Source organism: Brachyistius frenatus, unplaced genomic scaffold, assembly GCF_029030835.1.
Source record: "Brachyistius frenatus isolate BFR_SWC_R1_liver_20210118 unplaced genomic scaffold, ASM2903083v1 Contig_65, whole genome shotgun sequence".
Classification (NCBI taxonomy): domain Eukaryota; kingdom Metazoa; phylum Chordata; class Actinopteri; family Embiotocidae; genus Brachyistius; species Brachyistius frenatus.
Window position 1 is genome coordinate 1551437 of NW_027210664.1, and position 27392 is coordinate 1578828.

The 27392-nt window shown below is 42.1% G+C and overlaps 2 protein-coding genes across 2 annotated transcripts; one reads left to right on the forward strand and one right to left on the reverse strand.

Annotated features, from left to right (window-relative positions):
• The first annotated feature begins 4016 nt into the window (after nt 1–4016).
• On the forward strand, nt 4017–5529 carry ccl34b.4 (chemokine (C-C motif) ligand 34b, duplicate 4). The gene is made up of 4 exons (XM_069706812.1): nt 4017–4124; nt 4826–4952; nt 5031–5089; nt 5228–5529. The coding sequence occupies exons 1-4, from the start codon at nt 4055–4057 to the stop codon at nt 5251–5253; spliced, it is 282 nt and encodes a 93-aa protein (XP_069562913.1). The 5' UTR covers nt 4017–4054; the 3' UTR covers nt 5254–5529.
• Nucleotides 5530–7213: 1684 nt separating this feature from the next.
• vipr2 (vasoactive intestinal peptide receptor 2) lies at nt 7214–26616 on the reverse strand. The gene is made up of 13 exons (XM_069706814.1): nt 26536–26616; nt 22233–22332; nt 19858–19965; nt 18641–18738; nt 13749–13846; nt 12333–12471; nt 12096–12246; nt 10665–10725; nt 9892–9961; nt 9607–9698; nt 9110–9248; nt 8660–8701; nt 7214–8575 (listed from the first exon to the last, which is right to left on the reverse strand). The coding sequence occupies exons 1-13, from the start codon at nt 26590–26592 to the stop codon at nt 8402–8404; spliced, it is 1329 nt and encodes a 442-aa protein (XP_069562915.1). The 5' UTR covers nt 26593–26616; the 3' UTR covers nt 7214–8401.
• Between the last annotated feature and the right edge of the window lie 776 nt (nt 26617–27392).

The window sequence follows — 27392 nt, forward strand, 5'->3', positions numbered from 1 at the left end:
TCCAGTTCTGAAGTCTTTACACCGACTTCCTGTCCAACAAAGAATCCACTTTAAAATCCTGCTGTTGGTTTATAAAGCACTGAATGGTTTAGGGCCAAAATACATTTCTGATCTGCTGCTGCCTTCTGAACCGTCCCGACCCCTCAGGTCGTCTGGGACGAGTCTCCTTCCTGTTCCCAGAGTCACAACTAAACATGGAGAAGCAGCGTTCAGCTTCTATGCTCCACATATCTGGAACAAACTCCCAGAAAGCTGCAGGTCTGCTGAGACTCTCAGCTGCTTCAAATCAAGATTGAAGACTTTTGTTTGCTGCCTTTAATTGAACCAGATTCAAGGATGTTGATCAATTTCCTGCATTTCTGCATTTTATTTCTTAAACTGCACTGCAACCTTTATTCTATTTTTAGCTTGTTTAATGTTTTAATGACTGTTTTTAATGTTTCGATCAATGTTCTTAATTGTTTTTAAATTTCCTTTGCCTGATGTTTTGATGCTTTTAATGGTTTTTATGTGAAGCACTTTGAATTGCCTTGTTGTTGAAATGTGATGTACAAATAAACTTGCCTTGCCTATGGAGCCGACCTCGACTGGTATTGCAGTTTAATTCACTTCTGTATCCCCCTAATTTTTCAGACCCGGAAGCTACAAACACTTTTATATCCAGTCTATATCATGGATAATATTATTTTTTCCATTGGTCAGTATGTTACATACCAGTCTATGTTGTAACATGTCTGTGTGTTCAATGGGCTGAAGAGCATTGCGACTACATGTGACAACATATCCTCCCCAGAATGATTTCCAAAGCCTTCAAGACATTAATACCACAAAAATGATGAAATGAGAATCAGGTTAACTTTCAAAAAGAAAAACATTTCTTATAAATGATTTATTTCTACCCGTTTACTAGTCTGTGACCAGTTTGTATTAAGTTTAGGATCTTATTCGCACCTCTTCATCTTTAAAAAAAAAGTTGTCACATGGTCGTGACCTCTGCCCTCCGAGGAATTCCTGACACCCCCACAATCAGAGCGAATTTTCCAACCAAGACTTTGATGATGAAAGTGCTTCCTATTTGTAAGTCGACGGTCATTTCTTGGAATTCCCCTTTAATCAGCGTTTTCATTCATTCAGATAACTTTGGGATGACTCACCGGACCGACTCACTTCTGCTTTTTCAGGCCTTAAGTAGCCAGACGTCTCCGGATTGTCAGTCAGTCAAGTTCACCGAGCTCTCTGCAGAGGAAAGGAGGAGAAAGACCAACGGAGTATTTTCATTTTATCCTTTGAGCTCTTAATAATCAACCTTCATATTTGAAAAATGGTGAACTGTGTGAGCCTGATGAAGAGCGTGCTGGTGGCCATCGTCCTGGTGGCTGTGGTCGGACCCGGATCAGCAGGTGAGATTTAACTTTCGCAAAATGACTTTTTCCTACTTTTGAAATGCAATTGATTTTTAAAATTTTTGTAACGCTCATTTGTGTTTTTGGTTTCCTCTCCAGCGGAGAAGCTGGCTTCCTGCTGTACGAAGGTCACCAATCTGGAGATAAAAGAGCCCATCTTGGGATACTTGGTCCAGGAAAGGAACCCTCCCTGCGTCAGGGCAGTCATGTAAGTAAAAAAGAGCAATGCTGTATTCATACTTAATATTATAAGGTTAATCTAAAGTTAGTCCTGGGAAATGAAAATGAGCAAAGCAGTGAAAAGAAAGACACAATTTCAGTTCTCATTTTAATTTTATTGCTTTTTAATCTTCCAAATGGTGGCTGCTTTCAAATCGAGATGATTTTACAAAAACTTTTCATGAATTAATTTTCTATGTTCGTCACTCCTGCAGCTTCCAGACAGAGACGGGACTCTTCTGCAGTCAGGTGACCGCTCCGTGGGTTGGCCGCAAGATTATGGCTTTCCGGTGAGTTTAATATAAATACTCGACGTCGTTCCATCAATTCAAACTCATCGTCTCACAAATTCCTTTTTGTCTGATTTTCATTTATTTGTTTCCTCACAGGAAAGCTAAAGCTCAGTCCACGACTCGGACCGCCGTCCCCAAGTCTACCGTGTCCCTCCTCTCCATCATCACGTCCACCGCCTCCACTCCTTCAAGCTCCGCCCCCTCCTCCTCTCTTCCTCTCTCCTCCTCCTCCTCTCTTCCTCTTTCCTCCTCCCCTCTTCCTCTCTCCTCCTCTACCTCCGAGATGTCTTCTGGTGAGAGCGCCCCAGGAAGTGAATACAAGTAGAGCTGCGTCTTCTCCACCGCCGGCTGATGTAAACAGGAAGTTTGTCAAGAAGTGAAAAGATGGCGACCTCGACACGGACAGGAGAACACTTGAAGAACGTACTGATGTTAAATTATTATTTTATGTTGAATATTTTGATGCCTTCTAAAGTGAAATTATTTATTAGCTGAATCTAATTGACCTCTAATTGACCTGGTCTATTTATTATTAAGAGTATTTATAGATGTTTACAAGTTAAATGTACGCAACATTTTGAACAGTGTTAGGTTGTTATCATTATTATTATTAAGTGCCTGCTGTTCGGATTCATTCTATTCATTTGTGAAATGAGGAAAATGTTCTGAGATATTTATTTTGAAAAGCTTGTCAGGAACTTTTCAGCTGAGGATGACATTGTGTAACCATGGAAACATTGGAAATAAAAGCTGCATATGTGATCTCCCATCCGGTGTGATGTCCATCTTATCTGGCGCAATATATGTTTGGGATTATTTTCTGTAAAAGCAAACATCTTTTATTGTTATTATTAATTTTCAAAATAAATGCTAAAATACATCAAATAAATAAATAAATTAAAAAACAATCTACGGGTGTCTGATACGGACAGAATCACGGACATTGTCCTCATATTTTGGGCCGTTTTGTCTCGACAAACATTGTAAAATGACCTGAGCTGAACTAGAAGGAGCTGCGTTCCCCAGCAGCTACGATCAGTTCAGCTGCCGCTCAGAGAAAGAGATAGTAGGATGTGTAGATTGTGATTTTAATACGATTTAGTGGCGCGGACCGTTTGTTACTGTGGTTTGTGGCGATTCATTGAAATACTGATGACCTCATCGAAGCAGGAAATTAAATCTTTGAATTTCATGTGATTGTCAGTCAATCTTTATCAGCAGGTCGGCCGCAGTTCTGTCATTTTTACCCACTTCTTCAAACAGCGGTCAAGCAGTCGTTTCCGCGACACTGAACATCTCACCGCTTCTCTGTTTGAAGCATCTCTGCAGCCTTTTGACCCGAGAGACGACCGAAGAGGAGCTCGTCCAGAAACACTTTCCTTTCCTTCAAACATGGCATCATAACTATTTCAATTCCTCGCGGGGAAGTAGGAAATATCAACAACTCAACTCATCTCGGTGACGTACGATAACCGCGGTTTTAATTACTAAAGAAAAACAAGTCAGAGTTTCAAATGGAAAACGAAAATAATCTGGTGTCTAAATTTCTCACAATGCAAAAAAACAGGCGTAATTAACCATTGTGCTTTGCATCACGTCTGGGAGTACTTAAGTTTGTGTGTGCGCGCGCGTGTGTGTGTGTGTGTGTGTGTGTGTGTGTGTGTGTGTGTGTGTGTGTGTGTGTGTGTGTGTGTGTGTGTGTGTGTGTGTGTGTGTGTGTGTGTGTGTGTGTGTGTGTGTGTGTGTGTGTGTGTGTGTGTGTGTGTGTGTGTGTGTGTGTGTGTGTGTGTGTGTGTGCAAACATGAGTCAAATTGTTTTCTCAGAAAGATCAAACAGAGATGTTGGTGGTTAGAAGACCTGAAGAAGATTCAGTGATGGGGGGCGGAGGTGTGATGGCTCCACACATACACACACACACACACACACACGCACACACACACACACACACACACACACACACACACACACACACACACACACACACACACACACACACACACACACACACACACACACACACACACACGCATGCATGCATATACATCAACCAAGCCCACCACATGATGGTGTTTCTGCACTCACCCCATAAATACCCTCCGTGTTGATCAGCTGGTTTATCTGCAGCCGATCGATCAGCTATGAGGGTCACTCCCCACCTCCTCCTGCTCCTCCTGCTCTCCGTGTGTCTGTGCGTCTTCTCCCATTCAGGTAACTGAAAAACACACGGGGAAATAAATCATTTTAAAATGATTCTACCAGGATTTTAGAAATAATAAGTCTGAATATTTAACTATTTCATCCAGAGGGTGTATTTATTGATGTGTGTGTGTGTGTGTGTGTGTGTGTGTGTGTGTGTGTGTGTGTGTGTGTGTGTGTGTGTGTTTGCGGTTGCCGTGTTCAGTATCATCACTGTAATTAGTGTTTCTACTGCTTCTGTATTTCTTTGCATGATCATTTACATGATGGTGGAGCAGTTTTTTGGGGGGTCTCCTTGTGTATTGTACTTTTTTTTTTTTTAATACATATTATACGTCTGATGGGTGTCATTTATTTCTATTCATTTACTATTAGGGATAAATATGACTTACTAACAACAGGCTGGTGTCTCTTCAACATTAAAACAAACTATAATTTTGATCTCACATTTTGAATAATTACACTCTCACCGTCTTACATGATTATTTATTGATGCTCAAGTAAAGTTTAAAATGACTTCTCCCTGTTAAATAAACTGTCAATAGTTTTGGCAACTGACAGACAAAAAGGAAACAAGGGAAGATGTGATTATTTTCGTACTTTACGTCGCATTAATTTGGTAAACGGGAGTTTCATCATAGTTTGAAGCTCTAGATTATTTATTTTGCCGCTGATATGACTTTAAAGTGAAACTCTCACGTTCTCCCTCTCAGCTCGCCACGCCGGTCGAATTAAGCACCCGTGCTGCGAAGCCATCAGCGCCGTTAACATCAGCAAAGATGTGATGGGGGACCTATACATTGAGTATCCTGCCGGAAAACACTGTGTGAAAGCTGTCGGGTGAGTTTACACCAGTTCTCCTGCACACAAACTCAAACGCATCGAATAGCTCTCATTTTGGGGATTTGTCTGTTTCAGTTTTAGGACGGAGAAAGGATGGGTCTGTACTGATCCTAATGCTCTGTGGGTCCAGAGACGTAAGTTATACACACACACACACACACACACACACACACACACACACACACACACACACACACACACACACACACACACACACCAGTGTTTGCACAGAAATATTGACCCTTTTCTTCTACTCTCTTTCTCCACTCTAGGCGTCGCCAATATGACGAAGATTTGAAGCATCACTGCCTGTTTTCCAGCTGCTATGCAACCATACACACGAGCAACAAGTGTGTATATATATATATATATATATATATATATGCTCATATATTCTAATAATCGCCCCGAATGCCTGAAGCTTACAACTGTTTCACAAATTATCTGCAGAAAGTGCATGATTCAGAAATGAAATATATTAAGGTGTGATCAGTTTTCAACTTTTTAAGTGTATTACAAAAGTCTGAAAATATGTTGAATATCATATTAAATAAAGTAGTGAAGAAAATGTCAATTCATGTGTTTTTTTCCTGATTGGTTTCAGTCACTTGGTGGAACTTTTTTTTTAAAGCAAATAACTTCTAAAGAAGGAAAATGTAACGTAATTTCAGGTTTTGTTAAATAGATATAAATTCTCAGGTTATAGCTCCCCTTGGAAAGTATTTCGTTTACACACAAACTTCCAGTCTGCAGTGCAATAAAAGAAAAATGAAAGGCACCAACATAAATGCCTTTTTATATTCTTTATTTTTTAAAGAACATTCAGTTACATTTTTGGGAACCCTGTTTATACAGTTTATCAGTTAAATTGCTGCTGAACTTCAATATTTGCATTTCGGCAGCCAAACTGGGGAGGAAACTGTAAACTCAAGATGACAGATTTTAAACTTGATTTCTCAGCTGGACTTTAGTGCCATCTTGTGGCCATAACTGGTATGACACGACAGAGCAGCAGTGGAAAGTGTAGTGGATTTTCAATATTTTTTTTTATACTTTTATTTATATTATATTTGAGTAAGTAAACTTGGTGGTGAGTCCTACACAGGCGGTCACTCTGAGTTTTTATTTGATTGACTCTCCAAAGAGTGCAAAAAAAAAAAAAAAGCAAAAAAAAAATGACGTCACCGAGCAGCATGCAGCTAATGCGCGCTTGAACACGCACGTGAACGGCATTAAGGTAACCGGACGTCATATTAAGGTAATTTAATGTTACTAATGTGATTGTTGGAGACATTTTATAGATGTAAACATTTCATAATTTGCTTACCGTTATTCTTGTACGGACACGTGTTGAGATGAACACGAGCTTCAGGTGGTGTAAAAAAGCTTTGAAGTGATTGGTCAGCGGGCCTCGTAGGCGGGACTTTCTCCAATGTGGTGCATTCACGGAAAACTAGAAAAATGGGAAAACTGACTTTGCTGACTTTTAACCGCAATCTGCTAAAATGCGTCACACTCTAACGTTAATTTGACCTTCTGAGAAAAAGTCAAATCTCCCAACAATAAACCGGTTTTACACTCCGGTTGGTTTCTTCCCCACTGACCTTTGACCCCTGATAGCACAGGTGAGCTGTCCTGTTCCTGTTTATGACACAAATTGACCTTTTATTCCAACATTTTCATGTCATTTCTTTAAGGTTTTGAATGCAGACATTTGATTTTAAACACACTGCTGGCAGATTTTGTTGAGTCACATGTCTCAAGAAAACAAATACATTTATGCAATAAAAATTTTTTTTTTTTATTTTAAATGTATGTCTATGCTGATGCTTTATTTACTTTTTTCTGCTATTGTTCTTTGACATTTATGTGATTGCATGCGAGGTAGAGAGAGGTGCAGTGTGTCCAAGATCTCTAATACTCACTGCTTATTATCATTTTTGATTAGCTTCAACCAGTGCGAGCGGACTAATTGGAGCATCAATGCCGTTGCTATGGCAACCTGTAGTTCTCAGCATCACTGATACAGAAAAGTGGCTCAATTGTATTCATGTTCTTTGTCTCCCACGTATTTCCCTTGTTGTTTACGTAAAAGGCTGAATATCACCGAATAATCCCGACAAGCAAATTCAGAACCAAAACAGGATGTTTGGACTCCATCTGACTCTCGTAATCAATTTAAAAATACCAGTAAGTGATTAGGCGTGTATTATTTCATGTATGTGTGTGTATGAAATCACGTAGGAGAGAGAATGAACTCTATGATAAACGTTTTATACATTAAAACATAAAGTCATTACAGTCGTGTCGAAAAACGTACACATCGACATTAATGCTCAGTCGCCCTTCGCACATGAACACACAATCAGACACTAATATGCTCAACTGTGTAAAAAACAAATGACATAAAACACAAATCAATCAGTCTCTGTACAAGGCAAGTATGTGGTTTTGTTTTCTAAGTACTTTTAATCCAAACTGAATGCTGTCAGCTTCATTTTCTGCCGATACCAAAAATAATTCGCTCATATATTTAATTTAAAGGTAATAAATCCTCCGATAATTGTTTAGATATGGTAAACAAGATTATATCGATTTTAAAAAATACCCCATAATGGTGTAAATATGGCTTCAGATCCTTTTCCGTTAGGAATAATGGCTATAATTCAAACATATTTATGATAATATGCCCATCAGAGATCCATGTTTCTTTGAAAAATTCTTTAAAAAAGGACAATGAGGAGTCACATGAGCTACAGTGACCTGCACACCTCTTGAATTCACACATAAAGTCAACGTTTGCAGTACGGGACATTCATTAATAATTTAAAGTTTTAAAATCAGTCTGACCTGTTGCGAGATGTTTGAACTGAAGAGCAGAAACATGAATTTGACGAACAGACAGATTAAAGTCTGCGAGGATCGCCACGAGACACATGTCCTACTCTTAACGACCACTAGGGGCAGCGGGGCAGACAGTCAGTTTCCTTGTCCATATATAATTATATATATATATATATTTGTTTTTTGGGGGGTACCTGTAAAATTATAAACATATTTTCAGATACATAAATCTGTATGGCTTGTTTTTTTTTTTCATCTCTGTGGTTGATGTGTTTTTATGTTGAACCACAGATGACACGTTCACCTGTCGGCCCACAACAACTCTATAGATGAAGTATTTTTTGGAGTGAAAGTTGGATTTTTCTGCCTTTTAAAAAACCCAAACTGTAATCATATGAAATGTTGTGTTTGTTGATGCAGGAATCTTCAGCAGGTTGATCTGATATCACCGTGAAGGCAGATTCAGCAGCGACGTAAGAAAAACTCCAGGAAGTCTTTCGCCACGGAAAACGTCTTCAGTCCCTGCAGCTGCACGCGATTCATCCGTCACAGAGTCCTTCAGCGAGACTTCTGAACACGAGCGTCGGTTCTCGGCCCCCCGGTCAGAGCACGGTGGTCTCGGTCTGCAGGATGGACTGAGCTCGGGAGCTCCGGGGAAGCTGGGCCGAGTTGTCGGTGCCGTTCCGGCTCACCGACGTGGCGTGAAGCCGGTAGTCCTGTCCCACGTAACGCTTCAGAGATAAACTCCTCCACTTCCTCCGCAGCTCGCTCTGAACCTTGTTTTTCGTACACAAGACAGAGATATTCAGAAGGATGGACTCGACAAGATGACGTGAGGAGGACTTTAAACACGGGCTCACCTCGCTGTTGAGGAAACAGTAGAGGACGGCCACGATGAGACCCTAAAAGAACACACATGTTACCGACCGATACATGCAGATCTGATGGTTCCCTTGTAAAGGGATTTAAAATGACCGAAAAAACACAGTCAGGATCAGATTGTCGTCCTTTGAGCTGCTAGAAAAACAAAACAAAAGGAGGATCCCAATCTGTCAGTAAAAAAAAAAAAAAAAAGAAAATAAAGTTTTTTTTAACAATCAAAACAGGCAATAAACTGCAGACAAATGTAAACAAAATGCTGCAGAAAATGTTCGGTCCTTTTTTATCATTGTTGTCGGTATTTCCATCGAGTAAATTAAGTACGAAATATTTTCAGAGAAGCCTTTTTTTGTGTCTATTTTCCTCCTAAATAAAACAAGCAGGTATTTTATTTATGATTTATGGCAGTTGAAGCCCGTCACACGTTGTACCTGGAAGGAGCCGAGGCCGAGGTCGAAGAAGATCTTGATTTGCTTCACGTTTTTGTCGGCCGGCTCCATCAGGTAGAAGAAGACCACGTAGTTCACCCCGAACAGAGGGATCAGCAGGAGGGTGGACTTGGCCAGACGCCTGCAAAAAAAAAAACACAGTTTAATTCACGCAACAAAGAGCAGGCAAAAAGATTTCCTACAGCGATTTTCAGAAAAGCGGTGAGTTTCAAATGAGGCGTTTTTGTTCGGCCACTTTTCCCAAAAAAGAAAGAAGAAAAAAAAAATAGAGGTAAAATTGGTTCCTCGCTGTTCTCTTCACTTTCTATCACCAAAAGCATTTTGAGGTTTTATAACAGCAAATTCAAGCAGCACCAAGAAACAAAAACATCTATTTGAAGTCCCAGCTCGTCTTCAGAAACAGGTCTGGTTTTTATTATGAGCTGGTCAAAGCAAAAAGCTGGACTGGAAGTTTAACGTCATCAGAAAGCTCACCGTACCGGTATTGTGATTGGTCGTTTCCTCCGACATCCGTGCAGCGCAGTTTCTGTATCAGGATACGAATGATGCTAATGAACAGGATGAAATTGATCTTGTGGAGGAAAAACAAGCAGAGAGAGACAGAGAGTCCTGTTAGTCGAGGTTTATACTTCAAACCAGAGAGATTAGTCAGAATCTGTGAAATCTGCCCAAAAAAAAACCACAAATTAAAACTTCTTGAACATTTGTTGAAGTGCTTTTAAATGGTCCAACAATAATAAATAATTATCTGGACAAAAACTCACAATGATGGACGCCATGATGGGCCAGTTGATCAGTCTGTTGGGGACGGGGTTGTCGTTCACCTCCCAACACCTACAAAAGACTTCATACGTTAGTGGGATTGATATTATTATAGATTTATATTATAGATTATAGAGTTGTTTTGATTTATAGGCAAACTGAGCAGCCGCTAAAAATACTTCAGATGAACGTAAGAAGAAAGTTGTCAAGGCTTGAGGACGTGGAGAAATTTAATGGTCAAAGTTTTGGTCATATTTTCATAAAGTGGATGTTCTTGATGAAAAGTGTTGGCTCATGAAGATGCATGCAATTAAAAAAAAATAAAATGGAAAATTGCAAAATAAAACATTAGTGTTCATCTTTAATCCTTAAAATAATCATGTCTAAGAACTGGAAGAAGTTAAGCCCCGCCCACAAATAACAGGCAAGCCTTGACTGCACCTCAGGTCACGTCAACATTTATTCTGTTGACAGAATAAAACCCTCAAAATCAAACAAATAAAAAAAAAAGGTCAAATCTGTCCAACTTAACAAAAATAAAACGTTTCTATCAAACATCATTTTGTGACATCAAGCATGTGATGCTGTTTGGGGAAAAAACAACAACAACAAAAAAACAACACAGCTGCAGTTACCGCTTGTTGCCACAGGTGTCGCCAAAGACAACGAAACGGAGACCTTCGAGATTGTGCGTAACTTCGCATCGTGATCGTAGCACAGTTTGAACATCATAAAACAACTGAGCGTGTTTATTCATGAAGCCGGTGAGACTTACATGGTGTCCTCCAGGTTGATCCGACATACGACCCACGCCACCATGAAAACAAACGGGATCCCTGAGGTCCGAGAGAGAGAGAGAGAGAGAGTCTGCTTAGATTCAACCAGAACGAGGTGCCACACAGGAAATATGACGTCTAGACACACACACACACACACACACACACACACACACACACACACACACACACACACACACACACACACACACACACACACACACACACACACACACACACACACACACTAAACAGCTGTGGCCTGGCGGTGATGCAGCAGCAGCATCATGCTGGTAGAGCGGGTGATGGATGGTGGAAGGAGGTGTCACGCGGCCGAGCGAACACAGATGCCAGCAGACTGTTTACCGGCCGAACTCTCACTAAACACAGCGAGTCCACTTCAGCAGCGTGACGCACTGTCTCTGTTCCTCTCACACCGTTTTGTGTCGAAACTAAAGTGGCACGAAGAAAAGAGAAACGGCCTTCTGGGAGGCAGAAAGGAACATTCAGTAAATAAAGATTTGATCTGGGGTTTATTTGACCTCCTACGACACTTTGAGAGAATTTGCAGCAGGCTTCACTAACAGTTCAACAATATTTATACAGATTGCAAATATTACAATCAGACCGGCTGCAGTTACTGAATTAATCTCTGGTGATCTGTTTGTCTTTTAATTATGGATTCTGCTTCGTTTGTTTTTTTTCCTAAAAAAATGTTTAGAAATCCAAATAAAAACTGTCAAAACAAAAGAGATTTCATGCAGAACTGACTTGTAAACATGAGTGTTGTGAAACATGTCATACTTTTGGTGAAACATTGAAGAATATAACAGTCTTGCTGCTTCCAGTCCTCGTGCTCCAAGCCTGCTGACTAAAACCTCATTTCCCCCGTTGATATATAAAATGTTATCGAGCTCATAGAACTTTTTGCAAGACAGTAAATAAGTGCACAATTTTCCCAATAAACTAAAAGTGTCGTCTTCATCTTTCGGTCAGAGAACCGCAGAAATGTGCATCATGGCCGACATCAGAGTTTTTGTTTGTCTTTGAAGAAGGTTATTATTATATGAAGATTATTTCCATGAGTTTGAACATATTTTTATATTTTCGTCTCCAGATTTCAGAAATGAACTGTTTTTTTTCTTCGGTTTCCCTTTAAGTTGCTCCAAAGTTGGTCGAATCATCTTATTTCACGTATTTAATGCACATTTTCAGGCTGGCATACTAAGTATGTTTTAAAACTTAAGTTTTACTTGTAAAAGTTTGCATAAAATGTGGCTGCAGAGGTTTTTCATACTTGACTTAGAAGTAGGTTTTTTTTTAAGACATTTTCACAACTTAACTGGAATCCTGACCGAAAGAAAACAAAATACAAGATCAAACTCAGGTTGTAAAAAGAATAGAAGAATAAAAGGATGAAAAGGATGTACCCCATCCGATGAGCATGTAGACGGAGAGGCGGGTGGAGTAGGTGTGGATGACCAGCAGCAGCGTGTGCAGGTAGAGGCCTTCCACCAGCAGCCACAAGAAGTTGGCCATGATGAAGTAGTTGAAGAACACCAGGCTGGCCTTACAGCCCACCTGCAACCACAACAACACCACAACATTACTCCGTGACGTGGAACAGCGGGTGTTGTTGTTGTTGTTGTTGTTGTTTTTCTGGTCACCAGTGAGGGCTGCGTGCTGCAGTCGGTGGTTTCGTCGTCCGAGAACAGCAGCGTGTCTTTGGTCAGCACGGCCGCGGCTCGCAGCATGAAGGACACAAACAAGTTCAGATGGATGTAGTTCCTCATGCAGTGGAGCTTCCTGCACACACACACACACACACACACACACACACACACACACACACACACACACACACACACACACACACACACACACACACACACACACACACACACACACACACACACACACACACACACACACACACCATAAATGTTAAAGAAGCGTGTTTATGGAGAGCGTCAGGACGTGAATCCAGTGAAGGATCTGGTATCTAAACAGGTTGAGTGAACAGCTGGAGTCCGTCCAGACGGATCCACGACTCGCTGTCCTCACCCGGCTCGCCCTGCGTGTCAGAGGGCACACGCATGTTCCAGAGACTATAAATAGGCCTTCATCGTATAAACCGCAGTAATTAACACACCCCGAGTACATTTATCATCACTTTCAGGGTTCATGTTTCCAGCTCTGCAGACAGATTTCACTCCAAACTGACAACAATCATCTCATATTTGATTCGATGTGTTTGTTAAGGAGAAACATGCAGCACATAAATGCATCTAAGAGCGAGCTAAATCACTTATTGGAGATATTTTCTGTTTTTAAACTATGTTACAGACACCAAAAGGAGATCCAGAAATAATTCTTGATGCTTTATTTTCCCCAACAGAAGAGACATGCTGACATGTTCAACTACACTCCTGTAATGTTAACGAGAAATGTTTCTGATGCAACTTTTCAGGGTAAAAAGTAAAAGTGTTAACAAAGTCAAACCTGAAATATCCTTTTTAAAAATAGAAACCCACAAACAGGACACACTTTCCTTTTTGTCCTTCATGGGTTGTAATAATCTCAGCCGTTTATTTTGGAGGCTGCCGCCGTCCCCCCCGGAGGTTTTTATTTGCATTTTTCACACTGCAAAAATCTAGTTGGAGTTTATTTATTTCTACACTTGAACCAGCTGATTTTAAGATTTCAGGTCAAGTAAAATTACTTCGCTGCACGGACCAATAATTTCACAGCTTTTAGGTCCTTATTTCCCCAAATTCAGTGTTTGTTTTTTTTTCTTGTATTTTGGCCAAATGTTTTTTGCAGTGCAGACGCCTTAATTTGTGGAGTTTATGAAATCTGTCTGTAAATATTGACACTGGGAGATGCACGAGGCAGATTCAGGAGAGTTCAGAGGTTCTGTTTCTTGTGGTTCGTGTGACTGGTGTGTGTGTGTGTGTGTGTGTGTGTGTGTGTGTGTGTGTGTGTGTGTGTGTGTGTGTGTGTGTGTGTGTGTGTGTGTGTGTGTGTGTGTGTGTGTGTGTGTGTGTGTGTGTGTGTGTGTGTGTGTGTGTGTGTGTGAGTACCTGAACAGACAGATGATGACGGTGCTGGTGAGCAGAGCGATGAGCGACAGGCTGTGGCCCAGCGTGGACAGAACCTGCACCACTTTGTAGAAGACCAGCTGGGAACAGAAAACACAGAACAAATCATTCCTCATCGAATCAGGAACGATGAGGTCGTCTGTCTGATCCAATCATGTGAAGCACAGCTGGCTTTTCCTTCCACATGATGATTCATGCCTGCAGGTGAGGCTGGATTATACAATGATCTTTTCTGGTTCATCTAAATCGCTGTTCTTCTTCTTGAATTAATGGACACAGGCAGGTATGAATGTAGGAATTAGATTGAACTGACAGTTTAAGCCATGAGGGGGCGCCGCTTCCTTCTTCATTATTTAAATTTTTTTGTTATCTCTTGCTGTTTTTCGTTTTTACTTTCAGTGGTGCTGCAGCTGCCTGAACAAAGATTGTACGGATGCATGCAATGTGTTTACAGTTGTTCACTCGCTCCACTTCTCGTGACTCCTGTTTCTTTTTTCTAAAAGTCCAGAGGCTCTTTCACAATAAGAGCGGGGTCGGAGGTCAGAGGGAAGATCTGGTCCATCTCAAAACAACTCTTCAGACCGACACGCAGATCTGGACTGTGGTGGAGCTGTGTTAATGCTGCCCACTGGGTGTGTGTGTGTGTGTGTGTGTGTGTGTGTGTGTGTGTGTGTGTGTGTGTGTGTGTGTGTGTGTGTGTGTGTCTCAGTGCCTGGCGTTCATCGCTCTCTCGTCATCTATAAACAACATTCCCCGTGTCAAAAACACCATCTGGCCGTTAACCGGACGTACACACCACGAGTTCACGTGCACTCGATATCTACATCCAGAGCCGCACAAACCCGTTCACATAAACACGTGCACACGTATAGCTCAGCGTACACGTGAACATATTTACAAGCATATAAATATTTAGAAAATATGCATGTCCTCAGACGCTCAGTCATTGAACCCGTTTTCTTCATTCATCGTTTAGATATCATAGATATATCGAACCCCGTTTAGATATCGAGTTTAGATATCGAACCGGTCGTTTAGTTATCGAACCGGTCGTTTAGATTTCGAACCGGTCGTTTAGATATAGAACCGGTCGTTTAGATATATCGAACCGGTCGTTTAGATATATCGAACCGGTCGTTTAGATATCGAACCGGTCGTTTAGATATCGAACCGGTCGTTTAGTTATTGAACCGGTCGTTTAGATATATCGAACCGGTCGTTTAGATATCGAACCGGTTGTTTAGATATATCGAACCGGTCGTTTAGATATCGAACCGGTTGTTTAGATATCGAACCGGTCGTTTAGATATCGAACCGGTCGTTTAGATATCGAACCGGTCGTTTAGTTATTGAACCGGTCGTTTAGTTATCGAACCGGTCGTTTAGATATCGAACCGGTCGTTTAGATATTGAACCGGTCGTTTAGATATTGAACCGGTCGTTTAGATATCGAACCGGTCGTTTAGATATTGAACCGGTCGTTTAGATATTGAACCGGTCGTTTAGATATATCGAACCGGTCGTTTAGATATTGAACCGGTCGTTTAGATATTGAACCGGTCGTTTAGATATTGAACCGGTCGTTTAGATATTGAACCGGTCGTTTAGTTATCGAACCGGTCGTTTAGATATCGAACCGGTCGTTTAGATATTGAACCGGTCGTTTAGATATCGAACCGGTCGTTTAGATATTGAACCGGTCGTTTAGATATTGAACCGGTCGTTTAGTTATCGAACCGGTCGTTTAGATATCGAACCGGTCGTTTAGATATCGAACCGGTCGTTTAGATATTGAACCGGTCGTTTAGTTATCGAACCGGTCGTTTAGATATCGAACCGGTCGTTTAGATATCGAACCGGTCGTTTAGATATTGAACCGGTCGTTTAGTTATCGAACCGGTCGTTTAGATATCGAACCGGTCGTTTAGATATTGAACCGGTCGTTTAGATATTGAACCGGTCGTTTAGATATCGAACCGGTCGTTTAGATATTGAACCGGTCGTTTAGTTATCGAACCGGTCGTTTAGATATTGAACCGGTCGTTTAGATATCGAACCGGTCGTTGACGTCCATCACACGTACAAACGCGTGTCTGGACGGACGGATGTCATACAGACATGTCCCTGCGTTGTTGCCGGAGTCAGTTCTTCACTGAGCTCCAAAAAGTTCCTGTTGTTTCCAAACGTTCATCGCCGTTTCATATTTCCAGCAAATACGGTCAAACTACAAGAGATTTATTTTCCCGGATTTCTACGTGATAATTATGAGGTTCAATAAGAATGAACGAATCCTTAAAATTTACAGCAGATAATCCTTTAATATTATTCGCGTTATCCTAAAATCTGGACTGCCTATTTTTTGGTGCAAAAACTTAGTTATACGAAGAGATGAGACGGTCTTCCTCCAAAATACGACCTCGTAGGTCTTGTGAAAGTTGAAGGTAAAGTTAAGCGCCCTCTAGTGGTCGTAGTGATGGCATGACGTTATTTAAATCCGAACCGTGATCCGTGCCGGAGCCTCGAACCGGGAGGTCCCGGTGTGACGAGTGTGTGTTTGTGAGCCGAGAGCCAGCGGTGACGTCTGGTCTCCAGACAGAAAGCTTCAGTCTCTTCTCCAGGAAACGAAACAGAAGCTTCACCGAGAGTCAGAGCGGGAATCCCAAACCGGAGGGCTCAGCAGAGGATCACCAGCCGGCTGTGTGTGTGTGTGTGTGTGTGTGTGTGTGTGTGTGGGTGTGTGTGTATGTGTGTGTGTGTGTGTGGGTGTGTGTGTGTGTGTGTGTGTGTGTGTGGGTGTGTGTGTGTGTAGATATTTGTGAGGGTCAATCTGAGGTTTGACGGTGGAGACGTTTCGTCGATAATCCTGCACAAGACCTTCATATCTACTTTCACCTGCTGTGTTTCTTCTCAATATAAACTTGTTATCTAAAATATTTTACACGGAGAATATTATTTAAAAAACAAACGGATGACAACATGCACACGTCCTGAAAACTGCAGCGAACGTTTGTTCATGTTGACACGCAGAGAGGAAAGAAAAGAAGACAACAGACAAATACAGACGTGTGACGGACATGTTGAAGACAGAAAAATAAAGAAGACGCACGCTGAAAAGTTTGGAGACGACTTAGAGCGGGAGGTTTTCTGGAGCCGGTCCCCCCCCCCCCGCCCTCTCCCTAGTGGCCCTCGCTGGTATTGCACTTATAGGCACCTCTGCATTGGCTTCACTACAGTCTACGGCGCCACACGGAGAACCTGAAAACACGAAGACTCGGCACAGTAAACGTTTTTTTCCTGATATTCCTCTTAAACCTGGATGTTACCTTCTGGTTTAAAGCTCAGAGTACGACGGAGGGTCGCAGAATGCAACCGCAATCACAGGCAATAACTGGGAAGGTCAGAAAATAAGCTCCATGGCATCGTACAGGACGCCTCGGGGTCGGCAGGAAACACACACACACACACACACACACACACACACACACACACACACACACACACACACACACACAGAGTCAGATGTGTCATTCAGCCCCATAATCCTCGATGGAGGGATTCAAGTTTTACCTTCATCTCGTGAAGGAGCAGATATGGGAACAGACGAGGGCGGATTAGACAGCAGAGTGCGCCGAGACCTGGAACTGAACCCGCCGCTGCGCTGGAGGAGCTGCAGCGTTAAGCCGGTGTCTCGCCGCACGGCAGGTACGCACAGTTTAAGGATGCGCTGAAGGATGCACTGAAGGATGTACTGAAGGATGTACTGAAGGATGCACACTGAGAAGTCCCCTAACACTTGTTACTTCTACAGGAAACAGGAAAAAAGAAGCCTGTGGTTCAGTAACGAGCCGGAGAGGAAACGATGACAGTTTTCACACCGCAAGAGCTTTTAAAGAGGCGTTTTTCAAGACCTCAAGAATGAGAACTTAAAAATTTAAAGTCTGAGTCGGATCTTGAGATGTGTGTGTCGGTTGTTTGGTGAAATCCGTTCGTAGTTGGATATTTGACGTTCAGCGTTGGGTATTTCTTTGTTAGTCTGGCTCCACAACGCACAAACACACCGGAACACACACACACACACACACACACACACACACACACACACACACACACACACACACACACACACACACACACACACACACACACACACACACACACACACACACACACACACACACACACAAGCTGCACGCTGATATGAAATCAGCCTCTTTTCATCACCACACATGAGAGCGCTGATCAATGAAAATGACTCCAAGCTTAAAGTAGATCAGAGAGATGCAATTTTTATACTGAATTTAACATAAAGCGGTAAAACATTAAATATTGAAGAAAAATCCACAACCGCTTTATTTTTTTCTGTCTTTTCTATCCTGCTAACCGTCTTCCGGCCGCTCGGATTAATCTCGTGCCCCGCTGCAGGGGTCCTGACCCGCTAGTTTGGAAACAAGCAGGATAAACCGGCGCTGATTATGCTGCATTGATTGTGACTGGTGCATTGTGGGACTCGCGGCGGGACGCGCTGCCTCCACCTGTGATAAGAGTTGGTGTATCAGACATCAGACATGAGAAGACCTTCAGCGAGGTCGACATCCAACTGATCACACACATGATTAAAGACCTGGACGGAGAAAAGCAGCAGAAGAAAGGGAAAGTTTTCGCGGTAATAAAGCCAATGCTGCATGATCTTGCTGGTTACCGTGGCAACCGCTTGCAGCAACTAACCCGAAGGTGCAGATTGGATTGAAAAAGCTGCACACAACCGATCGCCACACAGACACACTCAAAAAAACAAAACAAATAATTACACCGTTTAAAGTCTTTGAATATTATAAAAACACACTCTGCACCAACACGGCGGACCCTGAACGCACCTCGGTGGGTTCGTCTGTGATGTCTGACGAGCAGGCGACGGAGATGTGGGGGTGGACGTCGGACCAGCCTCGCTCCGTGCAGTTCCTGCTGAGGACACCTGAGACAGACGCACATCGTCCAGTGGACCGATTAGTTCATCACAAACGGTTTGTTGTTTCTCTCACGGTCAGATGTTTTCACGTGTTGACAGCAGCGAGAGTCAGAACATTTTATCAGGCGGTGATTTCTCTTTTGATGCAGAGCAGCTGTTGTCATGGTGATCACATGGTGATTACACGAAAACACACATCGACGAAGAGATGGAGAGGGCGGTGATGGAGGAGATAAAAGGAAGCCGTGACGACAGATGGAAGCAGGTTTCTGTTCTCTAGAAAACACTAAAGCAGATTAAAAAGATAACTGCAGCTCGCAAAAAAGTTCAAGTGAACCATATTCATCCTTTAAAGGGAAGATGAGACTCCGGGGTCACCGGAGGGGCTGACGGGAGAGGAAAGGGAAGGAGGAAGGAGGAGGTGGAGGCAGACGACGGAGGACGGAGACGATCAAAGGCCGACGGACGAGAGGCCGTCAGCGTGATGGATGAAGCCGACTGAACCGGCTGGAAGACGACAGTTTGTGAAATCAGCTGTGAAAGGAAGGAAACTCCAGGAGGACGACCAGCGGAGATTCAAAACGCTAAATCCAAACCCCCGGAAGATTTTAGGGCTTGAATCCAGAGTATCATCTGTATTTAAAAGAGTTCGTAGCTTCAGGTCTGTAAAATGGTTCTGATCCAGAAGTGTCTTCAGCTGCAATACCAGCGAGTGCCACTAGAGGTCGGCTCCAAAAAGCCTCCGGCTCCATAGACTCCCATTCAACTTCTCTCATCAAATCCAAAGTGAATAAAATGTGTCCATCAGTTATCTCGGTGTTGTTAGCTAAAGTCACTCCTTCTTCTTAGTTTTCTGGAGGTCCATCTGAAAATAATCCCTCATTCATTAGAAAAGAAGATTCAAGAAGACCTGTTTTTGGGGGCGTGTCTGTTTGATTGGTGTTTTGTCGAATTACTGCAGAAGAAGAATTACATCCATCAAAGATTCTGAAATTTGATCAAAACATCTACAATTATGTGTGATGAGGAAGACAAATGGAGGGCAGGAGGAGGAAGTGTGTGTGTGTGTGTGTGTGTGTGTGTGTGTGTGTGTGTGTGTGTGTGTGTGTGTGTGGTGAAACTCACCGTGCTTGCCAAACAGGAGCAGGAAGGGGGAGGGGCAGGGGAGGGTCAGCACCTCGCCGACCACCGCGCTGCGCCAACACGAGACGTTGTCCCACTCGCCGTGACATCCTGGACACACACACACACACACACACACACACACACACACACACACACACACACACACACACACACACACACACACACACACACACACACACACACACACACACACACACACACACATTATAATTATGATTTAGCTTGCACAGAACTTCCTGTTTGGCCGAGCTGCTCGTTTTTAGACTCGTTGATCCTGAGCGAGCTGCTGGACGATAAATCAAGTGAACATCAAAGCAGCCTGCTGACTTTACTGCAGAGTAGAAATCCTGTAATTCAACAACTAAAAAGCCCCTTAAATGGTCAAATAATTGAGAAAACTGCTCCTTAACAGACCAAAGTGAAGATCTAAATGTTAGTTTTACTTCTCATGTCTAACATAATTTAATATTTTAAGGTATTAAAAATCTAATTTGATGTATTTTTAAGCAACTTTCTGTAAAATGGTGCAATTTAATTGATATTTAAGGCATTTTTTTAATTTGATTTGAAGATTTAAGTGTTTGAAGGACTTTTTTTCTCTAGACAATTTTATTTTTGTAAATTTTATCATTTACTAATATGCTGATTATAATTTAAACTTTCATTAGTTGTTTATTGTGTATAAGATGTGAGATTTTCAGTGAGACTTGTTAAATATTTGTGGCACAGAAGAAGATGTGTGAGGACAAATTCAGAGCTGCTTTTTGCCTTTTAAGTTTAATTTACTGTCAATAATTAAAATATAGAAAATATCTGTAATCTTTGTTTGTAAGTTGCTGAATTGTTTGACTTCTCGTTCCAGAAATAACTTTCAGAAAATAAGCAAATGCAGCCGGTCGAGGTCCAACTTTATCTGATGTTTTCACCTTGAAGATTAAACACACACACACACACACACACACACACACACACACACACACACACACACACACACACACACACACACACACACACACACACACACACACACACACACACACACACACACACACACACACACACACACACACACACACACACACACACAGACACACACACGTGAGAGAGAGTTCCTCAAAACTTCTGAGTATTTTTGCTTTAGACCTAAATAAATGATTGATAGCGCGAGTGTTGCAACACAGACTGAAACAGACACACCCTCCTCTTCATGAAACTGACCTCCGTCAACACACACACACACACACACACACACACACACACACACACACACACACACACACACACACACACACACACACACACACACACACACACACACACACACACACACACACACGCAGATTTGTGTTTGCATCACTTTACATTGACTTACATTCATTTCCTGAATACTAAAAGTTTAATGCTGTAAATTATCGGGACTTTTTTTTGTCCCCAATTGGAGGCGAGTCCCCAAACGGTCATTGTGTGAATACGTGTATGTCCCCACAATGTCAGTAAAACAAGCACACACATATAGACTGTTTTTTAAATTTTTTTATTCCTAATTCCAATTCCTAATGTGTGTTTCAGAGTGTGTGTTTCAGAGTGTGTGTTTTCATGTGTGTTTCAGAGTGTGTGTTTCAGAGTGTGTGTTTTCATGTGTGTTTCAGAGTGTGTGTTTCAGAGTGTGTGTTTTCATGTGTGTTTCAGAGTGTGTGTTTTCATGTGTGTTTCAGAGTGTGTGTTTCAGAGTGTGTGTTTTCATGTGTGTTTCAGAGTGTGTGTTTTCATGTGTGTTTCAGAGTGTGTGTTTCAGAGTGTGTGTTTCAGAGTGTGTGTTTTCATGTGTGTTTCAGAGTGTGTGTTTTTATGTGTGTTTCAGAGTGTGTGTTTCAGAGTGTGTGTTTTCATGTGTGTTTCAGAGTGTGTGTTTTCATGTGTGTTTCAGAGTGTGTGTTTCAGAGTGTGTGTTTTCATGTGTGTTTCAGAGTGTGTGTTTTCATGTGTGTTTCAGAGTGTGTGTTTCAGAGTGTGTGTTTCAGAGTGTGTGTTTTCATGTGTGTTTCAGAGTGTGTGTTTTTATGTGTGTTTCAGAGTGTGTGTTTCAGAGTGTGTGTTTCAGAGTGTGTGTTTTCATGTGTGTTTCAGAGTGTGTGTTTTCATGTGTGTTTCAGAGTGTGTGTTTTCATGTGTGTTTCAGAGTGTGTGTTTTCATGTGTGTTTCAGAGTGTGTGTTTCAGAGTGTGTGTTTTCATGTGTGTTTCAGAGTGTGTGTTTCAGAGTGTGTGTTTTCATGTGTGTTTCAGAGTGTGTGTTTCAGAGTGTGTGTTTCAGAGTGTGTGTTTCAGAGTGTGTGTTTTCAGGTGTGTGTGCACCTGCGGTATCCTCCGTCTGCTGCTGAAGTTGAGTGTGACACTCTCTCCGGGCTCTCTGCATCTCCCAGTAGAGCTGGCAGTGAGGAAACTTTCCATTAACCTGTTGGGAGGAAGGGAGGGAGAGGGGGGAATAAATATTATGAATATTATCTCCAACATGAACAAACCTCCTGTGAAGGTCAGAAGTTCAGCCTCTGCCTCGGCGTGTCTCAGATTATTCACGCTGCAGTTTGATGAACGCTCTTCAGCTTTCTGGACTAAAGTTCATGTTTCTGTAATCGGCTGACATCCTGCAGTTTTAAGGAGGATGTTTTTAAACCGCTTCCTCAAATTGGACATTCAGGTCCCAATTTTATCTTTATGTATTTCGGACAACTGCTGGACCAAAGTTTTTATAATTAACAAAACTGAAGGACTTTGAACTATAAAAACGCATCTGAATTGGCTTTCAGCAGATTCTGTTCTCGGCATTCGTCGATGCACAAACAATCACTGGATGATTTTGATGCTGAAGAAAACCTAAAAACGTGATGATTCTCAATGGACTTCTGAATAGAAAGGTTCTCTTTCCTTCGATGGTACCTGGTACCTGGTACCTGGTTAACGTTGTGCTTCTTTTTACCGCCTTTTCTTCTTCTTCCTTTGTGCGAGTTGTGAGCGGACGACGCGTCGCCGCCACCGTCCGTCTCCGCCGCAGATTTCATTTGAAACAAAATCAGCTCGTTAGATTGAATTAACTTCACCTCGTTAGCACCGACTGTACCGACATCTACCGCTGAGGGCCAAACGAGAAACCTCATTTCATGCTGCTTCGCCATCTTCAAAACAGTGTGTGTGTGTGTGTGTGTGTGTGTGTGTGTGTGTGTGTGTGTGTGTGTGTGTGTGTGTGTGTGCGTGCGTGCGTGTGCGCGTGTGTGCGTGTCCCGGTATCCAAGGACACACACTCAAACAGAGTGTATACAAAGGGCATCGTGAACAATTCACACAAAGAGAAACACACTTAAACATGTGTCAACTTGACTTCATTGATATACTGAGAGTGTGTGTGTGTGTGTGTGTGTGTGTGTGTGTGTGTGTGTGTGTGTGTGTGTGTGTGTGTGTGTGTGTGTGTGCGTGCGTGCGTGCTGGGAGGTCTGTTTACACGTAGATATACTGCTGTGCTCAGCAGCATTTCAGAGCTGCCAGTGTGTTTATACCTCACACACACACACACACACACACACACACACACACACACACACACACACACACACACACACACACACACACACACACACACACACACACACACACACACACACACACACACACACACACACCTCATTCGTCAATCAAACTTCACTTCTGACCGAAGGACGAAGCATCCCAGCTGACAGACGACTGGAGGCGTTTTCACTTTGACTTTTGTGTCCTCGAATTGTAAAAGAAAAACCAAACACTAAAATCAAAATAAGATAAATTATCAGTCGATCAGATTTTAATAAGAAAAATAAAAACAGCATAAAGAGACATAAATAGAAAGGTTTTGTTATAACTAATTTATCGACATTATAAGGTGTGAAATTATTGTTATAACAAGATGTATGTTGCGATTGCGTGAAAATATAATCTCATAACTTTCACGAGTGATTTTTTTCTAAATATCTAATAAACATTTGACTCTGCAGTGAACTAGAAGAAAGAAGTCTGAGTCTGAACTATAAGTATAAACTCGCTGTTTGATTCTGACTTTAATAAACTAAACAAATACATCACAAGTAAAACACTTTTATAGATGTTTTATACATTATGTTTTACATATTTTCTAGGCTTTAAAACTACAAAGACTGATGTAGACTCCAGATGTTCCTGAAGGGGGCGCTGTGCTCTTCTGTAGTTTTACAACTCATTGAGAATTATCCTGTCTCTGATTTAGATCCAGTCTTTTTGGCTCCATTTACTGCTTTTTAAAAACAAATAATAAAAAAAAAAACTATAAATAGAAAGCAGCAACGAGCAGAAGATCAATCATGTGACCTGATTTAATCCGCCGCCGTCCAACAGACAACATAATCTCTGTCATCATCTCATGAGCGCAGACACACAGGAACACACAGATCCATTACGAATACAGGATCAAATATTCTGGATTAAATTAAACAAACGAATGTTGTTGTTGTTTTTTTGTGTTTTTTGTCCGGTTTGTAACCCCGAAGCTCGTCTGACCTCGACGCCACCGATCGAACTCACTGAGCTTTAAGTTTTAAGGCTCTGAAAGTAAAATACTGACCGCAATATAGTTTCAACTTTTCATTGTTGTTGTTGTTTATCCAGTTCAATGGTTAAATCTAGAGGATTTCCTTTCATGAATAACACTCGTCGGTATCCGCAGTGACAAGTGACACTTAAAAAATGACGTGGTTTGGTAGATAGTCGAACGTGGTCTGAAAAGTTCGGGAGCCTCTGTGATGGAACGCAAAGTTGTTGCCATGGCGATGGATGATATTTCAAATACAGGGGGTGTCATCAATTCAGTATCTGACCGAATGTGAATTATGGTCACAGTCTCGCCTTCTGCTCATCAGCTGTGGTGCGAAATAACGAACTAAAAAGGACATTAAGATGTCACAGTATGGCCAACCAACGTGTTTCATAAGGTCACAGTGACCTTTGACCTTTTGACCACCAAAATGTCATCAGTTCCTGTTCGAGTCCAGGTGAACGTTTGCACCAAAGTTGGGGAAATTCTCTGGAGGCGGTTCTGGGACACGGCCGATATCGTCAGAGTTCATCTAACGTGAAATAGACACGCCCGTCCGAAACAGCAAAAGCGTGAGACGGCCACGCTCAGCGTTGTCAAGGCGTGAAAGTTACACGTTTTGTTTCCTGTCATGTGGGAAAGTGAAACTCAAGAACAACGTTGTTCCCTTCTCAGATTCAAACCAGTTAGGAAACAAAAAAACAACGGCTCAAGAACGACGATGTCACTTCCTGGATTCAAAGCTCATCATCGCTCATTTCTGCACGGAGTCAGAAACACGGAGCCCGAAACGGACTTCAGCTTCACTTCAACTCTTCACGGTATGTTTGGTCCTGACGTCAGCTGCAGGACTCTGCTCTCCACCGATCAATAACGGGAGCCACAAGTCGTTCACCTGCAGTCTGACTGTTGGACATTAACACACACAACTGACACACATTTTCTTTTGTGAGTGTGAAAAAAAAGAAGTTGTTTTTGTTGCTGCATGAAATCAGATTAAAAAGGTCAATTTAAAGTTGGAAGATTAAACAGAAGCTGATTTAAATCACCAGAACAACAACAACAACAACAACAACAAAAAAACAGTCTGGATTCAGTTTGTTTTTGAAGTTCTGCTACCAGAAGTTCTTAAACGGTTCATTTCAGAAGATGAAACATCGCTGAGAGTTTTAACTCTGAAAAAATAACCCACGCTGCAAACCACAACTCATCAAATGCAGATAATGTAGAATATTATTTCAGGAAAGCTGTTTTTTGTTTTTTGTTTGTTTCTACGTCCTCAGAGTAAAACTTCAGATGAGTCACCGTTTCTTTTACTCGAGTGGATTTGTGGACCGATGACGTCACCGCGGCTGCATCTGCCGGAGTAAAGACTTTAAGCACATCATCCAGTCGAGTTGTCTGGCGTCACCTCACAAACCCTCAGAGGAACAGTCCGGGCTTTTTAGCGGATGATCAGCCCTATTAACAAAGTGAAGGTCCGGGGCTGCGGGGTCTAAATATAGAGCCGAGACTAATGTGTGAGTCGGGCCTGAATATGAAAAATTAAGCAGCAGCAGCAGCAGCAGCACGTCCGGAGAGTCAATCTATAATTCATGCTACAGTTAAACAACGAAGAAGCTGCAGCAGCTTCATCGTGCAGACTAAAGTTGTGTTCGGGACCGTTTACACATCTGGATAGTCCAAAGAGTGTCACATAAATAAGACAAAGAAGAAGCGAGAGGCTTCAGACCGTGCAGACAATAAAAGTTATAGAAATCTATTTTAAAAAGGTAGGTATACATGTAGGAGTTCCAGGAAGGACATTTATTTTTAAATTAAGAAATATTAAAACCCAGTAATGATATAAAAACACAAAACTATGACAGAAGATGAAAATGTTCAGTATTATTGTAAGAAATATTTCAAAATGGCCAAAAAAACCCACCAAAAAAAAAATCACTGTAAAGTCACCTTGACCAGTAAAATTAGGGTTTTAAAAGTGGAAAAGCTCATTTTCAAACAAACATTCACATTTTCATCAAGTGAAGTGTCCCGATGATGATGATGGAGCGCAGGACTGACCGTGTGGATGAAGGTGAAGCCGAGCAGCAGCAGAGCGAGCCGGTGCGTAAAGGACATGGTCACATCTCATCCACCGGGACAGCAGCTCCGCGCGCTCACCGGACTGGCATCCTCAGCAGGAAGCACGTGCGCCGAGACGCCAGCAGGCTGCAACACTGAAGTTTGGACGGAAAGTTCTCCTGAAAATCAGATTTCTGCACCTTGGGGGTTTTTGTTGGTTTTTTTGTTCCCACTTTTACGCACAGTTTCATTCACAGGTTCCGACCTCACTGTGGCTCGTGGAAGGAGGATTATGTGTCAGTCAGAGGCAGCAGGTTGGAGGGAAACGTTCATCTCGCTGGTGGAGGAAGATTAAAACTCTCAGGTGAAACAGGTCCAAACGGACCCAAACCAGGAACCAGGAACCAGAATCCGCGCTGCGGTGAGTCCAGTGAGCGGAGGTACAGTGAGGAGGTGGTCCGGGCTCTCTGCCTGTTCAGTTGTTGTTGTTTTTTAAGGCAAAGCGCGTTCCCGTCACACGTGTCCCTCAGGACGCCCAGAACGGATTGCGCGTTCACGCCGCCGAGACCTGAAGGAGCTTTCTGGTCTGAACGTTTGTATTGACATTGAAAAACCAACAGCGACCTCATGTGGAAACTTCTGTCATGAAAAATAATTACGTGTATTAGGGAAGAAGTTTGGTTCCCAAACGCCGGTCCAGGGACCTGTAAAGGTACCTTTAATTGGGGTTCAGCGGTCCCAGGAAGAAAAAAAATAAAATCCTGATTTAAAGAGCTGATCATGAATAATTTTTTTCTAGGAATGTAGACTGAAGGTGAACTTATTAAAAACAGATTTTTCTCTAAATTTGACAACTT